The sequence below is a fragment of the Myxozyma melibiosi genome, assembly GCF_037950935.1.
Source record: "Myxozyma melibiosi strain Phaff 52-87 chromosome Unknown BZA70scaffold_2, whole genome shotgun sequence".
Taxonomy (NCBI): domain Eukaryota; kingdom Fungi; phylum Ascomycota; class Lipomycetes; order Lipomycetales; family Lipomycetaceae; genus Myxozyma; species Myxozyma melibiosi.
In genome coordinates this window covers 185,754-204,012 of record NW_027042916.1, presented here as the reverse complement: position 1 = coordinate 204,012, position 18,259 = coordinate 185,754, and the positions used below count along the sequence as shown (strand labels likewise).

General features: G+C 54.2%; 8 protein-coding genes across 8 annotated transcripts; 3 read left to right on the top strand and 5 right to left on the bottom strand.

Annotated features, from left to right (window-relative positions):
- Positions 1–34: 34 nt before the first annotated feature.
- BZA70DRAFT_274530 (UAA transporter family-domain-containing protein) lies at positions 35–1,455 on the bottom strand. Its single transcript, XM_064911992.1, has one exon. The coding sequence runs from the start codon at positions 1,386–1,388 to the stop codon at positions 180–182; it is 1,209 nt and encodes a 402-aa protein (XP_064769583.1). The 5' UTR covers positions 1,389–1,455; the 3' UTR covers positions 35–179.
- Positions 1,456–2,390: 935 nt separating this feature from the next.
- BZA70DRAFT_235941 (uncharacterized protein) lies at positions 2,391–3,290 on the top strand (the record flags this gene model as incomplete). Its single annotated transcript, XM_064910357.1, has 1 exon — positions 2,391–3,290. One exon carries the CDS (start codon positions 2,391–2,393, stop codon positions 3,288–3,290), a length of 900 nt encoding a protein of 299 aa, XP_064769582.1.
- Positions 3,291–3,340: 50 nt separating this feature from the next.
- Positions 3,341–4,449, bottom strand: BZA70DRAFT_107137 (calpain). The gene is made up of 3 exons (XM_064909373.1): positions 4,194–4,449; positions 3,756–4,129; positions 3,341–3,694 (listed from the first exon to the last, which is right to left on the bottom strand). The coding sequence occupies exons 1-3, from the start codon at positions 4,302–4,304 to the stop codon at positions 3,391–3,393; spliced, it is 789 nt and encodes a 262-aa protein (XP_064769581.1). The 5' UTR covers positions 4,305–4,449; the 3' UTR covers positions 3,341–3,390.
- A 2,995-nt stretch (positions 4,450–7,444) lies between these two features.
- On the top strand, positions 7,445–9,127 carry BZA70DRAFT_274523 (uncharacterized protein). Its single transcript, XM_064911991.1, has 2 exons — positions 7,445–7,746; positions 7,814–9,127. The coding sequence occupies exon 2, from the start codon at positions 7,822–7,824 to the stop codon at positions 8,800–8,802; it is 981 nt and encodes a 326-aa protein (XP_064769580.1). The 5' UTR covers positions 7,445–7,746; positions 7,814–7,821; the 3' UTR covers positions 8,803–9,127.
- A 1,107-nt stretch (positions 9,128–10,234) lies between these two features.
- BZA70DRAFT_265979 (uncharacterized protein) lies at positions 10,235–11,827 on the bottom strand (the record flags this gene model as incomplete). Its single annotated transcript, XM_064910995.1, has 5 exons — positions 10,235–10,483; positions 10,540–11,139; positions 11,197–11,509; positions 11,558–11,750; positions 11,806–11,827. 5 exons carry the CDS (start codon positions 11,825–11,827, stop codon positions 10,235–10,237), a joined length of 1,377 nt encoding a protein of 458 aa, XP_064769579.1.
- Positions 11,828–12,032: 205 nt separating this feature from the next.
- BZA70DRAFT_274515 (Sec39 domain-containing protein) lies at positions 12,033–14,982 on the bottom strand. The gene is made up of 3 exons (XM_064911990.1): positions 13,210–14,982; positions 12,992–13,148; positions 12,033–12,934 (listed from the first exon to the last, which is right to left on the bottom strand). Exons 1-3 carry the CDS (start codon positions 14,648–14,650, stop codon positions 12,166–12,168), a joined length of 2,367 nt encoding a protein of 788 aa, XP_064769578.1. The 5' UTR covers positions 14,651–14,982; the 3' UTR covers positions 12,033–12,165.
- Positions 14,983–15,008: 26 nt separating this feature from the next.
- On the top strand, positions 15,009–17,032 carry BZA70DRAFT_274513 (uncharacterized protein). The gene is made up of 2 exons (XM_064911989.1): positions 15,009–15,574; positions 15,644–17,032. Exons 1-2 carry the CDS (start codon positions 15,428–15,430, stop codon positions 16,994–16,996), a joined length of 1,500 nt encoding a protein of 499 aa, XP_064769577.1. The 5' UTR covers positions 15,009–15,427; the 3' UTR covers positions 16,997–17,032.
- Positions 17,033–18,150, bottom strand: BZA70DRAFT_274512 (dual specificity phosphatase). The gene has a single exon (XM_064911988.1). It carries the CDS (start codon positions 18,098–18,100, stop codon positions 17,348–17,350), a length of 753 nt encoding a protein of 250 aa, XP_064769576.1. The 5' UTR covers positions 18,101–18,150; the 3' UTR covers positions 17,033–17,347.
- Between the last annotated feature and the right edge of the window lie 109 nt (positions 18,151–18,259).

The window sequence follows — 18,259 nt, the reverse complement described above, 5'->3', positions numbered from 1 at the left end:
GGTTGCTGGATATTTTGCTATGTATGAACAGGTTTGGATCTTTAACATCTATGTCTTACTTTTCTAAACCACTTTCTCGCAACTAATGCGAATGAGAGAGAACAAAAATTTCAAATAACGCCAGAATGTAAATCAAACAGATCAAAAAACGAAAAGATCATTTTTTCTCTAGACATAGTCTACTTCATCTTCACGTCATGCCCGAGTAATCCACCATTGAGCTCGTCGTCTCTTTTTGCATTTGCCTTTGTCTTCTTCTCGAGATACTTTGTGAGCGCCTCGCCGCCTACGCCGCCAAAGACCATGAGGACACCAAGCCACTGGCCGAGGGAGAGGGAGTGGTTGAACCATGCGACGGAGAGGAGCATAGACATCATTTTGCGGGTGACGGTGACGGTGACGAGGGTGAGGGAGCCGAACTTGCTGAGGGTGTAGAAGATGAAGACTTGGCCGATCGCGCCACAGACGGCGAAGAGGACGATGTCGCGCAGGACGGAGGGGTAGTCGCGGAAGAAGTCGATCGCGCTCGAGAGCTCGGAGGAGAAGGGGGAGAGGAGGAAGAGGCCGGTGAGGAAGGTCGACATGACGTTGATGCCGCACATCATCTTCGGGCCGGTGATGGTGGGCTGCGAGCGGAAGATGTGGTCTTGGGTGGAGTTGGTGAGGCCGTCGAAGAGGAGGTTGATGGTGAGCAGGAAGAGGCCGTATGCGGAGGACGACTGGCGACCCGCGGCGGCTTTCTTGCTCGCGCTGGGATGGTATAGGGTGAACATGGAGACGCCGCAGGTGACGGCTAGGACGACCATGTACTTGCTCCAGGAGTACTTCCTTCGAAAGAGGATGACGTGCAAGGCCATGACGGGTAGGAGCTTACAGCTCTTTCCGAGCAAGAGAGTGAGGTAGTCGATGTGGTTCAAACTGGCGTAGCCGAACGGGCTCGCGAGCGAAGATGTGGCGGCTACTAACGTGTATTGCATGACAATCCTGCGATTCGGAAACACGTTCACGCTCTCGCGCGACTGGCCGGAGGAGTAGAGTGTGTAGAGAAAGCCAACGATGGCGGCGCAGAACGACTGTACGGTATTGATGACGAGCGAGTAGCGAAAGAACTTGCCCTCGGGCCCGTACGGCGTGGTCGAGATGCGCTCCTGCAAAACTGCCCAGGTCAGGAACGAGACGTAGATCCCGCCGACCGAGATCAGGAGCTGGACGACGCCCGGGGAGGAAGGTGGCGGGTAGCTGGCGCGCGTCGAGACGGACGCGGTCGGCGACGCGGATCGGTCAGAATCGGACGCGATGTCGACTTTCTCGACGCGAATTGAGCGCGCGCGAGTGTGCATCTGGGTGACTGTCCCGCCGGTGGAGGCGGTGCTGGCGCTCGCGGACATTTGAGCAGAAAAGCAGAAAAACAGGAGGATATGGAATGAGTAGTTGAATGAATGAATGAATTAAGACCCTGAGCGGTTCTTAAAGGAAAAGTGTCCTTTTACGGCGCCGCACGTGGGTTTGAGCCCAGGGGTATTCTGGGGATCAGAGAACGGGGAATTCGGGTTAGGGCAGTTCTCATGACGCGCCCTGCAGCTCGGAGTGGCAGCCTCGGGCAGGTTTCTGATATTCAGATATCCGCTACTTCTCCTCCTCCAGCAGCAGCAATGAGCAGCAGCGGCAACTCGTCGTCGCTCTCGCAGGCGGATCTGCTCATGTTTGACGGGCTGCTTGCGCCGACGGCCTCCGTGAGCAGCGTGAGCAGCGTGAGCAGGACGCCGGCGCTGTCCGCGTCCGCGAAGACTCAGCATCCACCGCAGCAGCAGCCGGCATCAGGCACCGACTGGTTCTCGCTCCTGGCGACGAGCTCGAGTTCGCAGCCGTCGTCGGCCAATCTGACTCCTCCTTCTGTGGTTTCTAAGCCTGCGCCGGCGCCAAATTATGAGGCCATGCGCAGTCTCTTTGCGACTCCGCCGGCGGCATCATCGCCTTCGCCCTCGCCGGCTCCGCCGCCCTCCTCGGGACCTGCACTGATTCCTACTCCCACATCCGCTCCTGTTCCCGTAAGACCTCCACCATCGGGACCTTCAGCCCCAGCATCTCTCTTCAACGACGATGATTTCGGCGACTTCATCAGCGAGCCTACCCCTGCGCCTGCCAGCACACCTGCCGCTCCTCCGCCTCCCATCAAAACTGTCCCACCAAAACCCCCTCTTCCTCTCCAAACAGCAGCCCCTCCTGATCTCCCGCGACGCCAACTCCCTCCTTCTCGCGCATCTCCCTCCTCTCCATCTTCCTCCTCCACACACGCCCGCACCTCGTCAAATTCCTCCACACACTCGCGCCCACCGCCCAATATCCCGCGCCCGCCTCCAGAATACAACACGCTCGAATCGCGCACTTCCATGCAACGCCAGACCTCCCAGCGCAGTTCCCAGCGCCAACAACAACAACAACAACCCACACACCTAAGCCAGGCCGGTGCGATCGCAAGCAAACCGCCGCCACGGCCGGCCGCGTCGGATGCGCACGGGGTGCCGATCCAGCCTCTGCGGTTCGGGCAGCATCTCTCTGGCCCTGATGGGCGCGTGGTAGGCGCTGCTTTACCGCCGCTGCCGGCGCGCCAGCAGCATGTTAATGCGAAGAGTACCCGGAATGGTGGGCTACCAGCTGCGGCTTCTGGGCCGAAACTTGTGGATGCATCTGATGAATTTGAGCCGTGGCCGGAATTCGCATCTAATTCAGCGCCTGCTGCATCGTCTACTGCTAGCCCCTCTCGCGGTAGTCATCATCCTCCACAACCGCAGCGGGCACGTCTCCCCCCGCCGGAGATCCTCCTCTCTCTATTCCAATCCAACCTCTTCCCGCTCCCGATGCCTCTCTTCCAATCCCTAGTCCCTCTCGCGTTCCCCCTCAAACGGCGCGTGATTTCCGACCCCAAAGTCAAGTCATTTTTCGAAGCCTTCATTCTCGCGATCGAAGTCGCGATCCGGATCTGCGCCGGCCGCAAGCGCCGCGACGGCCGGTTCGAGGCCGATAAGGAAGCGCGGGAGACGGCGCGGCAGTGGCGCGCGCTGCGGGAGCGCGTTGCCGGCGTGGGATTGCGGGATTTGCCGAATTTGGACGCGTCGTTTACGTTGCGGGCGTACGCGGGCGAGCCGGCAGAGCTGTGTATTGTGTGTGGAGTGGCGAGGCATGAGCAGGTTAGAGGGTGTACGAAGGAGGTGGTGTGGGATTTTGAGAACGGGGGGCATTCTACTTGTATTAGGTGGTGGGCTCATGAAAAGGCATTGATGGAGTCATGAGATTTTATAGTATATAGTTTGGATTTGAATGTAGATGCATATGAGTTGAGTTAATGTCATTTGGTTACTATGATACTCCACATGCGATGCTGCTATGCAATCACGATTTCCGCAAAAATGCAGCAAAATTCCGAACTTTCTTCACATCCCTAAACGTCAAGCTAATCCTATCCTTTTCTCGCGGCAATTCCGCACCAACGCACATATCCTGCTCCCCGCTCTCAACGACCTGCTCTCGCCGCTTCTGCTGGTTCTGGCCGATTTGCATCAGAATCCGTTGCTGGGTTTCGAACGAGAGGTTTTTCCAGTTGGAGATGGTGGAAGGGGAGAGGTCTTTGTCGATTTTGAGTTCTTGGATGCCGTGGAGGAAGTCGGTGTACATGTTTTCTGTCGTGATGAGTAGACTGCGCGATGGGGTGAGGTTAGCTTGTTGATGATGATTGATATGTTGTGGGGAAAAGGTACCTCCGGGGTTCTTGGTATATTCTGTAGGCAAGTACACGTTCACCCGCCGGTCCTAATTCCTTTCTATAGATATCCAAGACAATACCATCCTGCAAACTAACCGTAGCCACCATCGGAAAATACACATCTCCGTCCTCGTGCGGCATGATGCCCTGTCCCGGTTCGTAGCAATTAACAAGACAGTGATTGGCAGTCAAATGAGGACTGTTGTCCCATATCCCGAGCTCTTTCATCCGCGAAGCGCAAGGCACAGCGAGCCAAGTCGGGAGCGCGTCGGCGGTGGGCAGCACGGTGCCTTTGAGGAGTTGGGTGGGATAGGTCTGTAGTTTGCGGTGGGAGAGGGTGGTCCATCTTGAATCGGGCACGTTTGTGATCTGTACGTGTTAGAGAGGTCGTTAGGAGATGTAGAGAGATGGAGGGAGCGATTGGAAGTAATACTTTCTCGAGAAGGAACTTTTCTTCGTGGGGGGAGATGAAATCCGGGATATAGTATGCTGCGCTGGGTAGCGGTTCGATTCGATATGATTCCAGTTCTGTAGATTCAGTCATTCTTCACTTTTTCTTTATCAATTGATTATAAAATATGCGCCATTTCAGATTGTAGATATTATTAATGAATATAGAGAATGCTGGATCAGAATTGCAGAGATATCAAAAGGAAATTGTGAATATTGTATACAATTACGCCGCAGCATTAACACTTGATTCTCCAACTCCCAAATGTCCAACCTCGCGAATTTACAGTAAAACCCACGCAACAATCACCCACAACTCTCGCCCTGATCTCAGCGGTCTCATGACTTTTTGCTACGATTAATAATTGCAAATTTTCTACAAGGCGATGCGAGTGAAGTTGTATGAGTCGAGTGCCCCTGTTGATCCCGGCTTGCTCTGTTTTTGATGCACGTGGTGGTGGGCGAGCGGGTTGGGATTCGGGAAACGCTGGCGGGGGCGCGTGGTTTATTCATTGAATGGATGTTTATTGCTGTTGACTGTTGATTATGAGGGAATCTGAAATACTGTTGCGTTGCAGGTTGTGTTTACAGTAAGGCTGAATACCGTCAGAGTGTACAGCTACTCAGAGTGTACAGCTACTAAGAGTGTTTACAACTACGCAAGGCAATTTCATGAGCTGATACCTTCCAGAATCTGCTAAACACACCTGTTTCAATCCTCCGCTACTCCTTCTTCAGATGCTGCTAGAAGACCATTACAAAGGTTTCGGTGTTTGACAAGAGATTGGAGTAGGCTGAAACCCTCACTGATGAATGGATATAATTCGCTCTTGCAGACTGGCTTTGAGATTACCACCGGAGAAGAGGAAGGTTGAGATTAGTGTATCGCTCATTTGCGATTACATTATTAAACCTGTCATCATCATCATCATCATCATCATCATCATCATCATTAGTAGAAGAAGAAGCAGTGTATAAGTTACATCTGCTGTCTGTCTGTCTTGAGTCTGTGATTTCTGTCATTGCTTTTTCTTCGCTTCTCACTTTTACTATGCGAGGAGTCACAAAGTTGACAGAGCGCGCGCGCGCGAGAGAGAGCGAGAGATGAAGACATGATGTCATCGGCGAGGAGGTAAAGGTTTTTTCCTCTGGTGTTTGGGATGGCTGGTTGCACATGGAGGAGAGGATTTCGAGCGAAGATTCGAGACAGCAGTTATTTGGTGGAGGAGATTAGGTGTTTGAGGTTGACTACATCTCTTTCTCGACGTTTACTGAATGTACATACATCCAAGACAGAGGATACAAGATATGAGATGATAACAAGCCAGCGATAAGTCTAGCAGCGATAGCAAGTGAGTGATGAGTGACGAGTTGAGATAGTAAGGCAAATGAGGAATGCGCCGTAAGGACATGCAAACTACATGCAACGATAGAAGAACGGCTGGCTTCACCGACGGTGTCGGACACGTGTAGGCTGTCTCTGACTCGATAGTCGAGGTCCAGGTTTTGTATTTCGTGGGTCTGGATTGGATATGATCGGTCTGTAATTTTTTTCACATGCTGGTGATTGGCCGGCAAGAGAGTAGTTATTTCGGACTGGAGGAAGGCAAGAGACAGGCAGTTCTACCGTATTCTGATCGCACCTCGGTCTACAGTTTCCAACCACCTCATTCCACCTCTCCTACAAAAACAAAAAGCAAGGGGAAGAGTAAGATTAGACTGAGAGGGAGGCAGGGCAGTGTACCTCAGACGTCATAATCTACGTCATGGACGATTTTTTTTTTCTTTTTTTCAGCGGTTTTACCTTTTAGTGAAAGCGAAATTCGGCGCGCGTCCCAAAAGACGAGAAGAGAAGAAAGTATCGCTCGAGATTGGGAGGGAGGGAGATAGTGTTTTGGGTTTTTGGGATAGGCGAGTGCCGCGGTTTCGAAAGAGATTGATTTGAGTGCGAGAGGAGGAAAAGGAGCGGATAGACAGGGACAAGGGAGGAGAGGGAGGAGAGAGATGAGAGGAGGAGGAGGAGGAATGAGATATTCTGGCGAGGGAATGAAGAGTAAAGCGACGGCGCTACGACAGAAAGATGAGAGAAGCGAAGTGGACCACGCAGGTTCCGCTGGCTCATGAGTGAGGTCTCTACGCACCAAATCTACGCGTCGGAAGGTGTAAACAGCCCGGCACCGGGACCGAGGGCAGAGAGTTAGGAGCAGGAGCAGAGGAGGCGGTTGCATTTTTTGTGTTTTTCGCTCTTTTCTTTTTCCGATTGCAGATTAGAGTTTCGTACCTGCAGCGAACCTCGGGCGCCGCAGGATCCGACGCACCCAGTGCCAGTGAAGATGAAGAAGATGAAGAAGAAGAAGGAGATGATGATGGTAAGAGAGAGGAGTAGTTGATGATAATAAGCACGAGCAGAAGAGCCCATCATCTCTGGCTACTTCAAGATATACTGTAGTATGCAGCTGTGAGCCGAAACCAAAGTACGAGGTGACATATTCCATATATTCCAGCTGTTCTCAGCTCAGCTCTCAACCCGAGCCGCTCGCTTTTGACGTCGCGCCTGCAACGTGACGGAGAAAGGCGAGTTTGCGAGCTGCGGTGCGGTGGGCGGAGAGAGAGAGCCGAGTTGGTTGCAGAGAGAAGAGAAGACGAGCAGAGTAGAAGAGATATCAGCAACAAGAGACAACGAATACAGCAGCAGCAACACCATCAACAACTACATCAACTACAAGACATTTGTATTTTATCTGTTTGTTGTTTAATACAAAACAGAATAAAAACAAGCGACAGAACAGCTCAACAGGCTGCACAATCACAGCCCAGTTCACGGTTCAGATCCGGTGGTTTCGGATCTCACCCGTTTTGGGACATTGCCAGCGACTGAGTCTGAGCAGCAGCGAGTATTTTCATTTGTCCTGATTAGGACGGTTCCGGCGGTGCAGATCCGCTTGTCTTTTGTGCTGATATGTTCTTATTATTCTGGTTTATTCTGTTTTGTATCTCATTCTGAATATATCAGTCTTACTGTTAACTATCTCTACTGATACTAATACTAATACTATTATCACTTCTACTATGGCTACTACTGATACTGCTCCCAGATAGGCGAGTTTGGCAGCTACGAACCCCTCGCTCACACTCTTACGTCATGCAATTTAAACAGAGCCGGCTCCGACCCGAGTGGCAAACGCCGACCCGGGCCAAGGCAGCAGCTTCGGCGCCGACCCGGGTACGACAGATTAGCAGCCAAACCCAAACTACGATGGTCCTCAAACCATCTCTCGCCTCGCTCCCGAACTTTCACCTTCCCAGCTCCTCCTCGGCGGCAAAACCACCCCTGCGCTCCTTCTTCTGGCTCGAGAAAGCTTCTGCTCAAGATTCAAGGTACAGCCACGCTGCTCTCATCATCGCCACCTTCTGTGTATAAGTAGCCGGTGCTCCCTCCTCTGCTCTTCGTCCGACATACTCTCCGATATCTGATATCCCTCTCTATCTGATACTACTCTATCAACGTCTACACTCCTTCTACTTCTTGCTACCTGGTCAGTACCTCCTCATCTACACCTCATCTACACACTCTCCTTCACACACTCACACCCACACCTCCAGACATCACAATGGCCAACAACCTCCTTACCCCCCCCGGCGAGACCTCCCCTAGCGTCATCATGGCCTCCACCCTCACAATGCTCAAGAGCCAGGCCTTGACCCTCTCCCACCTCAGCAATCTGTACACCACCGACTCCCCCACCCAGTCCAGCTACATCTCCGCCATCCAGATCATGCACAACTCCCTCCTCTCCGGCGGCAAGATCATCCTCGTCGGCATGGGCAAGTCCGGCAAGATCGCCGACAAGCTCTGCGCGACCATGAACTCGCTCTGCATCCACGCTACGACCCTCCACCCCTGCGACGCCCTTCACGGCGACCTCGGCGTCGTCCGCCCGGGCGACGTGCTCTTCATGATCACCGCCTCCGGCGCCACCCCCGAGATCCTCCAGCTCCTGCCCCATGTGCCCGCCTCGCTCCCGCGCATCCTCCTCACCTGCAAGCCGGACTCCGTCATCGGCCGCATGTCGCAGGCCGTCGTCTCGGCCGCCATCCCGCACAACCTCAACGAGCGCGAGATCTACGGCGTGCCCGCCCCGACCACCACCACCACCGCCTGCCTCGCCGTCGGCGACGCGATCTGCATCACCCTCGCCGAGATCATCACCGCCGAGCAGGAGGAGCGCAAGCAGAACTTTGGCCGCTACCACCCCGGCGGCGCCATCGGCAACACTTACAAGGACGAGAAGGCCGAGGCCAAGCCCACCTACAAGGACGTCATGATCCTCTGGACCGAGCAGGTCGGCCAGGCCGACGAGACCGACGAGCTCTCGATCCTCAGAGCGGCCGCGGGTCGCCGATGGGTGTGCGTTGGCGGCAAGCGTCTGCTGCGCAGCACAGAGATCGCCGGCCGATCGTCGTTCGTCTCTGGTCTGCCTATCGCGCAGATGAAGCGTGTTGAGGCTCGCGATGTCTTTGACGAGAGCAATACCACTGACGTGCTCTTGGTCGTCAGAGACCACGCTATCGTTGGTGTCTACGAGCCATGAGCGAGTCTGATGCGATGCGATGCGATGCGATGCGATTACAGTGACGTGACAACTACATAGAAGCAGCAAAGCTGCGAGATCTCCTATCCCTCTGCTACTCTACTCTATAATTAGAGCTCGAGTAAGCACACACAGACACAGTACCGGGATACAGAGTTCCTCAACTCAAAGGCGTCTTGATTTTAAAAATAACTGGGATATTGTTTTGTTTTTGCTTGTTTTTGCTTGGAAATTACTCCGTCTAGGATATTTGGCTTGTTCTGGTGTTATTATTGCTTCCTTCACTTTTGGTAAATAGCTTTGGAATATAGAATCTACCCTCACATCTCCTTTCCTCTTTCACTCTCTCTACTTCCAAGGTCATAGCGTATCAAAGAGCAGCACACTCGACCACGGCTTCTGGTTAAGAGCCATTCTGAAACGAGGCGGCCACTCGCCGGCCGTTACCGTGACTCGGCCGTGAGTTCTGTGACTGGCTCTCAACCCGCGCGCGTTGTGAGTGTGAGTGTGAGTGTGACTTGTGACTCTGCCCTCGCGCCGTAGTCTGGCCGGCCGGGCGGGCCTCATCTGGCTACTCCGCCATATCTCCTCTCTTCTCTCTTCTTGTAAACCGCAGCCTGTGATGAAACTCCCGTTATTCGTATAGTAAACATTGTCATCCTTATTCGGAGCACCGCGCACGCAGCAGCACATCACCCTCGTCTCTCTTCAGAGTGAGCTGCGGTGGTGGTGGGCTGCTGTGTCGTGGTCTGTGAGGATATCAAGGGGACTTCTGAGGCTCTTCTCTGCTTATCTTTCCTTTTCTCTTTTCTTTTCTTCACTTTTGCTTTTCCTCTGTTGTTAATTCGCTCGTTCTATAATCATCAGCATCCCTGTCTCCGTCCGGCTTCCGGTCGGATGAGCAGAGCTGAGAGGACTTGCGGTCGTGCGATATAAATCCTGGGTTTAGTTTGCTTTAGTCTGAAACTATAACGAGAAAAAACAAATTGCAAATATTCAGATATCCTGCTTATCTAGTGCAGATTTTTCTTCTACAGATCTCTTTTCTTGTAGATATCTACAAGAATATAAACAAAGTAAACAACCAAGGCATCAATCTCAACTTCAAGATAAAAGCACTTCCACATCCTCATCAACACTCATGACGTAGACATTACTTCAGCGTGGCTTCGCGCTCGCGTCATGGCGCCCGACGCCGAGCATTTTTCTCTGCAACGGGAGATTGCACTTACTCTGGTATGGTACTCAGCAGCTCTGGTGAAGACTAATGCAAAGACTAATCGCTGGTACGCTGTGTTGTAATTGTATAGATTGCTGAGGGCTTACATGTCCTTCCGAGATAGTGTGCAGCAACTATCTATGTCATATTTTGAACTAACTATAGAATTTTCTCTTTTTACTCTATCAAGTGCATCCAGATGCAAAGCAGCAACTACTCCTTCCCATCAGTAAACGGCATAACCGCCCACTTCCCGCTCCACGCCCATCCGATCCCAGGCCGGCCTGTATCCTTCTCGCTCTTGCCCGACTCGATCCAGAACTTTTCCAACTCCTCCTCCTTGCCCTCCGCCAACCCGACAACCACGTCCGCCTTGCACGTCCGCAGACTAAACAGCGTGCGCTTCGCGCTCGCAAGCGGGCCGATAGCTGTCGCCCAGGGCGTTGTTCGCGGCCATTTCGCCTATAATCGTTAGTATGTAGATCAACAACAGAAGAAAAACTAGGAAGAAAACATACATCGTAGACAAGCTTGCGGTGGTTCAAATCTCCCTTGAAGATAACCAACTTGCTCGCTCTCAAATCATCCCAGACCTCATGTCCACCCCCCAGTCCCCCCTCTCTCAACTCCCAGAACGCGAGCGACGTGGTCCAGAACGGCGACTGGCGCATAATAATCTTGCCGTCGCTCGAGTACTTCATGATCTGCGACGACAGATAATCCAGCTCCTCGCGGTTCTTGGTGAAGAACGCCGGATCGCTGAGCGAGCTCACTAGCACGCCCAGATCAACCGGCATCACGTCCGAGACGAACCACGGGATCGATTTCGGGTGAAACACAATCGTCTCCGCGAGCCCCGAGTCGAGCAAAAATAAAGCGAAGATCATGTCGGTGTAGAACTCGAAGCCGGCGTTGTCGAGCACAATGTCCACGCGGCCGTACTTGGTCGTGTCCGACACCGCCGCCCACGCCTTGCCGACGTCGTTCACGAGAATGTTCTTCTCGCTCTTTTGGCGGGCCGCGGCGCCTTGCAGACTCTGGAGCTGGTCAAGCGACAGCGTCGTCAGAAGTGACAGATCAGTGGCATTTCCCCAGAGCGAGATGTCGATGAATTCGCGCTAGAACTTCTGTTAGTACACCACACATAATCTCAAAAAATAAACTAGAGTACATACAAACAAAACCTCAAGCGACGCCTTTGAAACATCGCCATGCAGCTGCGCCGACAACGCCTTGTATCTAATCGCGAGCTCAACAACCGCCGACTCGGACGACTTGAACGCGTCCAGCTTCTGGCGCGCAAAGAAATCGTACTCCTCCCAGCCCTTGCTGGTCTTGAAGCAGCTGTAGATCTTGCGGTACAGGTAGCACTCGGTGTACAGCCATGGACCGTTGGCGTACGTCATCGGCACGGCGCCGGTTTGGCGCTTCAGCTCGGCGTTGTAGAGTGCAATGTCTTCGCCGCCGTCGTCCTCGAGGGGCCTGATGCTGTTAGCCTATGCTTTATCAAGACCTTAAAACTATTATAATACATACACAAGCTCAACCAAACCGAGAAGCTCCTGCTTGACCTTCTCAAGCTTCGCAATCAATCCGTCCTCGGCAACGCCCTTCTCAGACACGGTCTGCTTCACGTCCGCGATGACGCCGTCCAGGATGGTCGGCCACCGCGCTCGGGCAGAGGTGTATGCGAATGAGTCGGTGTCGTCATTGCAGTAGGGTGCGACGGCTGGTGATATAAATGTTAGCTTCAAATTATAAAAGGTAAGTGGAGGAAGACATACGGCAGGCAACAGGTGCAGACATGGTGTGTAATGTAGTGGTGATAGTAGTCTATAGAGCAGACACAGCAGTTAGCACCACAATCACCCCCGCTCTCAATCGACAAGTATCAGCAACATACAATTGAATAATAACCAGCTCTCAAATCAATTGCGAGCTTCTCAAAAGACAATCAGAACTTCGGCGCGAGGACGTCCGAGGGATGCAGTGCTTCTTTATACCCAAAACTCCTCCTTCGTCGAGCAGCGGCCGCCACCGCTGAAAATTAACTGCCCCTGAGCCGGGTTTGGGTTTAGGTTTGGATTTGGGTTTGTGAAACCGCCTGACGTCACCGTTTGCCGCCTTCTTACTTCAACTAGCTACTACGACAGCACCTCAACATACTGAGCAACCTGCACCTCAAACTCCTGCCACACATTCAGGATCTCAAACACGTTCCTCTCCGGACTGATATCCATCGCCCGCGCCAGCAGATCCATCTGCAGCCGCAGCGTCTTCACGCGCCCGCTCAGATGCAGCGCCATCATCGGCGAGATCCCGCCCTTGAGCTGCCCGGGCGACGGCGTCAGCGCAGACGAGTTCGGCGACACGTACCGGCCCGCGGCGAAGAACACTTGCCACACCAGCTCGCTGTCGAGCTGCGCGATCTCGGTCGCGTGCACCCACAGCCTGTGCATGCAGTAGTCGTGCGCCGTCTTGAAGTCGTCCGCTGCAAGCGCAGAGTATATACACGTCCGCGCAATCCGGAACTCCACCATATCCTCATCCATACCCTCTGGCGGCACTGACGATGCCCGGCTCTGGCTATTGCTACCCCCGTCCTCATGGTCAGAGCTACTCCGCGTCTTTGGCGCCGCCAGCACGTTGTGGAACTCAAGCGTCAGTCCATACATCAAATCTTTCGTAAGCTTGATCATCTCGTCAATCTGTAGATACGCCTTTTCATTCGACTGCAGCAGCAGCGACACAATCTCCTCCGCGTCCCCGTTCGCGCGCACCTGCACCGGCGTCAGCGGCGTGCCGTGCACCAGTGTCAGTGCGTACTTTGAAAGCTCGTGTGTGGCCTTCAGTAGCACGTCCGCTTTATGCAGATTCACCGAATTTGTCATGTGTGGATATATCAGTTGTAGTCTGTCAATGTTAGCCCCATATTACATCAACTATCACAGAAGAAGTGAGTAGACTTACACTTGCGATGCAGTTTTCAGACTACCGCGCGTTGCATTACAATTCGAAGCGTTATCATAATGCTCCTCAAACGCCTTCAACACATGTTTTTCCATATCCGTCACACCCAATGGTGCATGCACCGGATCGATATAAATCTCGCTCACCAGTCCGATTCCTGCATCCAAGGTTAGCATGATCCTCTGATATGATATAAGAAAATTTGAATAGAAGCATACGTCCAAAGTCCAGAAGCGCGCCTAGAAATATGTTTTCAATATCGGCATCAGACAACCGCGATAACACCATACTCTTATTCTTCAACCACCGCGCCCCGCTCCGCAAAGCGCGCCAGTTACTATCATCCCGGTACGCGTATTCCTTCGACGTACCCCGTACCACCTTGAGCAAAAACTGATACTCGGCTTCGTGTGAAGCAAAGAAGCGTAAGCGCGTGACAGCCTGCAGGTTTGTCGGGACGTGGACGGAGACCATCGACGCGGAGGTTATCAGGTGGTCGAGGATCCTCAGACTGGTCTCCGAGGCCTGGAATAACGGACTACCGGGGAACTTCATCGCGCTCGCGAAATCCGGAAACTCCTGCATCCGCTCCTTGACCTCTTTTTCGTCTGCTGGTGTCCGACCTGTGAGCGACGACAGCAGCGCGGTCGCGCGCTTCTGCATGCTGTGCATTGCTTCGAAATACTCGTTCGTGGTCTCCTCGCACTGATAGCACACCGCAATCACGGCGCTGATGTACTCGATCTGCGTGTCCCCCAACATGTCATCGGGCCCGTTCCATGTCTTGGCCAACTCCAGAATCGTACCGAACCGGCCAGAGTGCAGACTGCTACTACTGCTACTCGTACCTTTCTTCACAGCTGCAGTGGCTACCATCCACTCGAAAAACTGTCGCCAGGGATGCATGTCATACGTTCCTCCGACCTCAGACATAAACTCAACATACGGCGTCACGATCGAGACGACGTCGCGCGAGACTGTCTTTGCGGTCGTGTAACTCAGAAAATACTCAATCACCCGTCTCGGATCGACAGAGGTAAAGTCGTGCAGGGTGAACAGCCGCGGCGAATCAAAGCTCTGGGGATAAAACGACTGAAACCGCTGCAGCGGCGTCAGCACACCTTCCCGCCATTGCACGACGGCGGCAGGCATGGAATACAGCGAGACAATGTCGCTGACGATCGCAATGACGCCCAGCGACGAGTCGATAGAGTATATGCGCGCAAAAATCCATGACGAAATCGTGAGCTCCGCATCGTGCTCGTAGTATTCAAATTTCGCAAACCACTGCGACTCGGCAAACGCCTCGAGCAGACTATTTCGGATCTGCAGCGCAGCGGCGTCGTCGAGGTGTCGTAGCTCGCTCGGCATCAGCTCCTCGAGCTCAAACTCGTCCCGCAGCTCGATCGAGTCGTCGCCGCCAGCTGCTACGTCCTCGTCCAGTTGATTCCGCGCAATGTCTGAGACCAGCGCTACGTATGGTTCGGGATCAGCAGCCTCGGGTATGAATCTGAGCAGGATAGCAAGCGCGTCCTTTGGCGAGGACCAGTACTGAGAGCGGAACAGGCGGCGCAGGTCGGCGGTCCGGGACAGCGAGGCCAGATAGGCGGCCAAGAGCCATAGACGCAGACTGTCTGAGCCGTCTGAGCTGTCTGGCATTGGATTCGGATGCTTTGATTGTGGATGGGGAGAGTTGGAGATGTCTGGTTGTCTGCCGCTGTGAAGCAACGACGCGCAGTTGACGAGTGGCCTCTGTGCGGCGGTCGAACTTTACTGAGACTGCGCTGGGCTGTGGTTGATGGTGTCGCTATCAGCAGCACCACAGATATATGCTATTGAATGATGTTGTGTTGTATTCCATTGTATTCTATTGTATTAAGCAGATTCAATTGTATTTGAATAAAGAGCAACTGCAGGAAGACGAGATGTGTATTCAGCTGAGTTGTGGTCGCTGCTTCTATCGCAGACCGCACTCGACAGCAGCATTCACAACAGCAGCAGCAATACACTATCTTTCCTTCAAACAAACAGATACAATTACAACAACAAACATCTTTAAAACATCCAATTGAACACACTCCAAACCAACAATAACAGATCAGATCTCTGTTAATACAACAATACCGCGCCGCATCTCTAAACTCTAACAAGCCTCTCCCCGAAGGCAGCCAGGGATGACGACTTCTCTTGAGGCCACCGCCATCAGCAAAACGTAAACAAACCGCCGTCTGATCCCGTCTCCGGGGCGCAATTCCGGCTATGTTCGCGATATAGTCCTACTTCTGTTCTACTGTTCTTCCTCCGCGTCTGTCCGGGGTCCGATCTGCCTTGTTTTGCCTGCCGTGCTGCATCTGATCCTGCAAGGCGCAAAGAGCCGAGCAAAGCCTCCCTGCGATTCGATAGATCGCTATATTGCCATATAAGAGCAAACACAACATGGCCGCAGACGACAGCGCTGACTATCCGCCTTCGTCGCCGGCCGATAGCATCCAGGCGCTCGACGAAAGCCAAAACAAGCGCGATGGCCGCTCCACCCATCTGCGCAGCTCCAGCAGCCTTTCCCACAGACCGCGTTTAGGAGAGGTATCCTTCGTTCCCCTATACTCACCTGTGATCTACTGTTTACTGACTGCGCACATTCTATTTCTCTAGGTAACAACCCTCTCATCCTCCCCGCTCCGTCGAACGCGCAGCCAGTTTCTCCGCGACCCCACCACAACCACCTCCACCCCCACCACAGCAACATCGTCCTCCCCGTCCTCGATCCTCCCCGTATCGCGTCAGATGCCAAGCTTAATGGGTCTCAGACGCAGCGTTTCTCAGTCCTTCAGATCAAGAGTCCGCAGCAGCGAACCAGAAGTCGAAGAAGAATCGCCCGAGTATGGCGACGATGGAGAAGACAGACTCAATCTCCGGCACCACCAAAAACATCTACAGCAACAACTCTACCAGAGCCAGCTCGCGAAGCAGAGAGACAGAGCCGCCGCGCACCAGCACCAGCGAGATCGGTCGCGGAGCATAACAGGCGACGAGCTATCAGAGGAAGCAGAGAACGACGAGGACTCGACCGTCATCATCGAATCCAACGTCCTATCGCGGCCCGGCCGCCGCATGTTCTCCGCCGAAACAGTCACCCCAGAGTCTTCCGCCGCAGACTCGAGCAACATGTGGGCCGCGATCGATGACTTGCGTGCCCGCGTGCGCAAGCTCGAGACGTCGGCAGATCAAAACCCAGAGAAGCGGTTCTACATGCAGCGCGCACACGACTCCGCCAGCTCCCTCTCCGGCACAAACAACGGCTACCTACGAGCGATGCTGCAGCAGGCCGGCGGCGCGATACCAGAAGACCTCTGCTCCGCGCTCGACGTGACCGCCAGCGCAGTCGAGGCTCTGTCTGCGCGCGTCGCAACCTCAGACCGCAACATCAAAGCAAAGATGGACGCGCTCTACCGCTCGCTCACCGAGCTCTTCATCGTCGTCTCCGACACTTCCTCAACCCCTCCTTCCTCCGCCGCGCAGCCTGCCGCGCCAAACTCAGACCTCCGCAGCGGATCCAGCGTCTCCAACCGATCCGACAGCTCAGAAGTGCGCAGTCTTGCCGCGCGTCTGCCGCAGCGCGCGGCCACACGAATGCGACACTCGATCGAGACAAGCCAGCTGCCGCCGGACCTGCGCCCGGCCTCGCGTATGGCCAGCCGGGCGTCTTCCTACGACTACGCCGGTGACGACGAGGACATCTCCGTGCTGAGCAGCAGCAGCAGCGCAAGCGGCGTCACGGGTTCCAACCGGCACCTCTCGCTGCTAAATAACGGCACGCGGCAGCACGCTCGCAAGATGCACAGAAGCAGCTCGCGGCAGCAGCTTACAATGTCGGACGAACTCGACTACGGCATGCAGCAGCAGCAGCAGCAGCAGCGGCCACATTCGATCTTTAGCATGCGCTCGACGCCGTCCTCGACCGGTGGTCTCTCGTCACCTGCTTCGTCGCGCGCACGCGTCACTTAGAATACTGTTGAGAGACAATTGTATGATAGTAATATAACTAAGAGTCAAGTAATTGTTCACGCCTTATAATTCGAATGATCGTACAAGTCAACAACAGCACTATGAGACTGAAACAAAAAGATAAAAGAAAACCCAGACTATATAAGGACCCGAAAAAAGGATGGCGGAAATGATATTGATACAAGAGACAGGAAAAACAAAAGTATTAAAGAGAGAAAAGCAGACAGGCGCCGATTCTTATACACTGTATAAGAATTAAAACAAAATGAACCCAGGTTACGTATAGATCTTTGAATGTAACAAAAAATAAGCCAAAATAACAACACAGACACAACCACAAACAAACACAGGTCAAGAAAGAGACTCTGAATCGCTGTCGTCTGCGTCGCGGACGGGCTGGTTGTTGAGGATGCGTCCCCATTCCATGAGCTGGAATATCAGTCCCATGTTTGGTCCGATGGCCGGGGCCTTCCGCTTGACGAACGCATATGCCTGATTGAGGTCCCAAGACTTCTCCTTCATCACGTAGGCGACGACGAGGGACGCCGAGCGCGAGACTCCGCACTGGCAGTGGACGAGGATGCGCTTGCCCTCTGCGGCGCGCAGGGCCATGACGTCTGTCAGATAAGGCAGATCGGATGTGAGCTTAGAGGTGTGCTCCCAGGGCACGAAGATGTACTCGGGCGAGGACACCGTCATGGGCGTGGTCGTCGCTGCTGTCGGGGGCGGCGAGGAGGATGCCGGGGCAAAGGGGTTGATGACCTCCCTGGCGACGTTTATGACGACATCGTATTGTGCCGCGACCGCGCGCGAGGGCTCGGAGAAGAGGAAGATGGCGCCGCCGTAGACGTCGACGGGCCCGTCGGGGTAGGCGTTGCGGGCCTCCGCGTCCTGGAGCGGCGGCGCAGAGACGATTGCGGAGGCCGCGACGGGCGACGCGAGCGCTACCGGGGACGAGGGCGGGAGGCGGGCGGAGAGCGGTGGCGCGAGGGCCGGGGGCACGCGCAGGACGAGGTTTGGCGGGCGGCGGCGGGCGGCAGGAGGCGGATCGACGAGGTCCAGGGCGAGCGGCATTCGTCGCGGGGGCGACGGCAGCGGCGGCATGCCTTTGTGGCCTTTTGAGGTGCGGAAGCGTTGGCGGAGGCGGAGGGTCGACGGCGGCGGGCAGGAAGCAGAACGGGACGTGGTGAAGTTGGGCGCAGCCGTTGTGCCTGGCACGTGACTTGGACAGGGTCAAACTTTAATCTTGTTAACTCTGGTTGG

Excerpts from the sequence above, each read along its gene's own strand:
- BZA70DRAFT_274515 (XM_064911990.1), bottom strand. The coding sequence starts at position 14,650 with ATGCCAGACAGCTCAGACGGCTCAGACAGTCTGCGTCTATGGCTCTTG. Across the intron at positions 13,149-13,209 it reads CGCGCTTCTGGACTTTGGAC|GAATCGGACTGGTGAGCGAG; the intron begins GTATGCTTCTAT and ends CCTTGGATGCAG. Across the intron at positions 12,935-12,991 it reads CTGAAAACTGCATCGCAAGT|ACTACAACTGATATATCCAC; the intron begins GTAAGTCTACTC and ends TAACATTGACAG.
- BZA70DRAFT_107137 (XM_064909373.1), bottom strand. The coding sequence starts at position 4,304 with ATGACTGAATCTACAGAACTGGAATCATATCGAATCGAACCGCTACCC. Across the intron at positions 4,130-4,193 it reads AAAAGTTCCTTCTCGAGAAA|ATCACAAACGTGCCCGATTC; the intron begins GTATTACTTCCA and ends TAACACGTACAG. Across the intron at positions 3,695-3,755 it reads ATATACCAAGAACCCCGGAG|TCTACTCATCACGACAGAAA; the intron begins GTACCTTTTCCC and ends CCCATCGCGCAG.
- BZA70DRAFT_274530 (XM_064911992.1), bottom strand. The coding sequence starts at position 1,388 with ATGTCCGCGAGCGCCAGCACCGCCTCCACCGGCGGGACAGTCACCCAG.
- BZA70DRAFT_274513 (XM_064911989.1), top strand. The coding sequence starts at position 15,428 with ATGGCCGCAGACGACAGCGCTGACTATCCGCCTTCGTCGCCGGCCGAT. Across the intron at positions 15,575-15,643 it reads ACAGACCGCGTTTAGGAGAG|GTAACAACCCTCTCATCCTC; the intron begins GTATCCTTCGTT and ends CTATTTCTCTAG.
- BZA70DRAFT_274523 (XM_064911991.1), top strand. The coding sequence starts at position 7,822 with ATGGCCAACAACCTCCTTACCCCCCCCGGCGAGACCTCCCCTAGCGTC.
- BZA70DRAFT_274512 (XM_064911988.1), bottom strand. The coding sequence starts at position 18,100 with ATGCCGCCGCTGCCGTCGCCCCCGCGACGAATGCCGCTCGCCCTGGAC.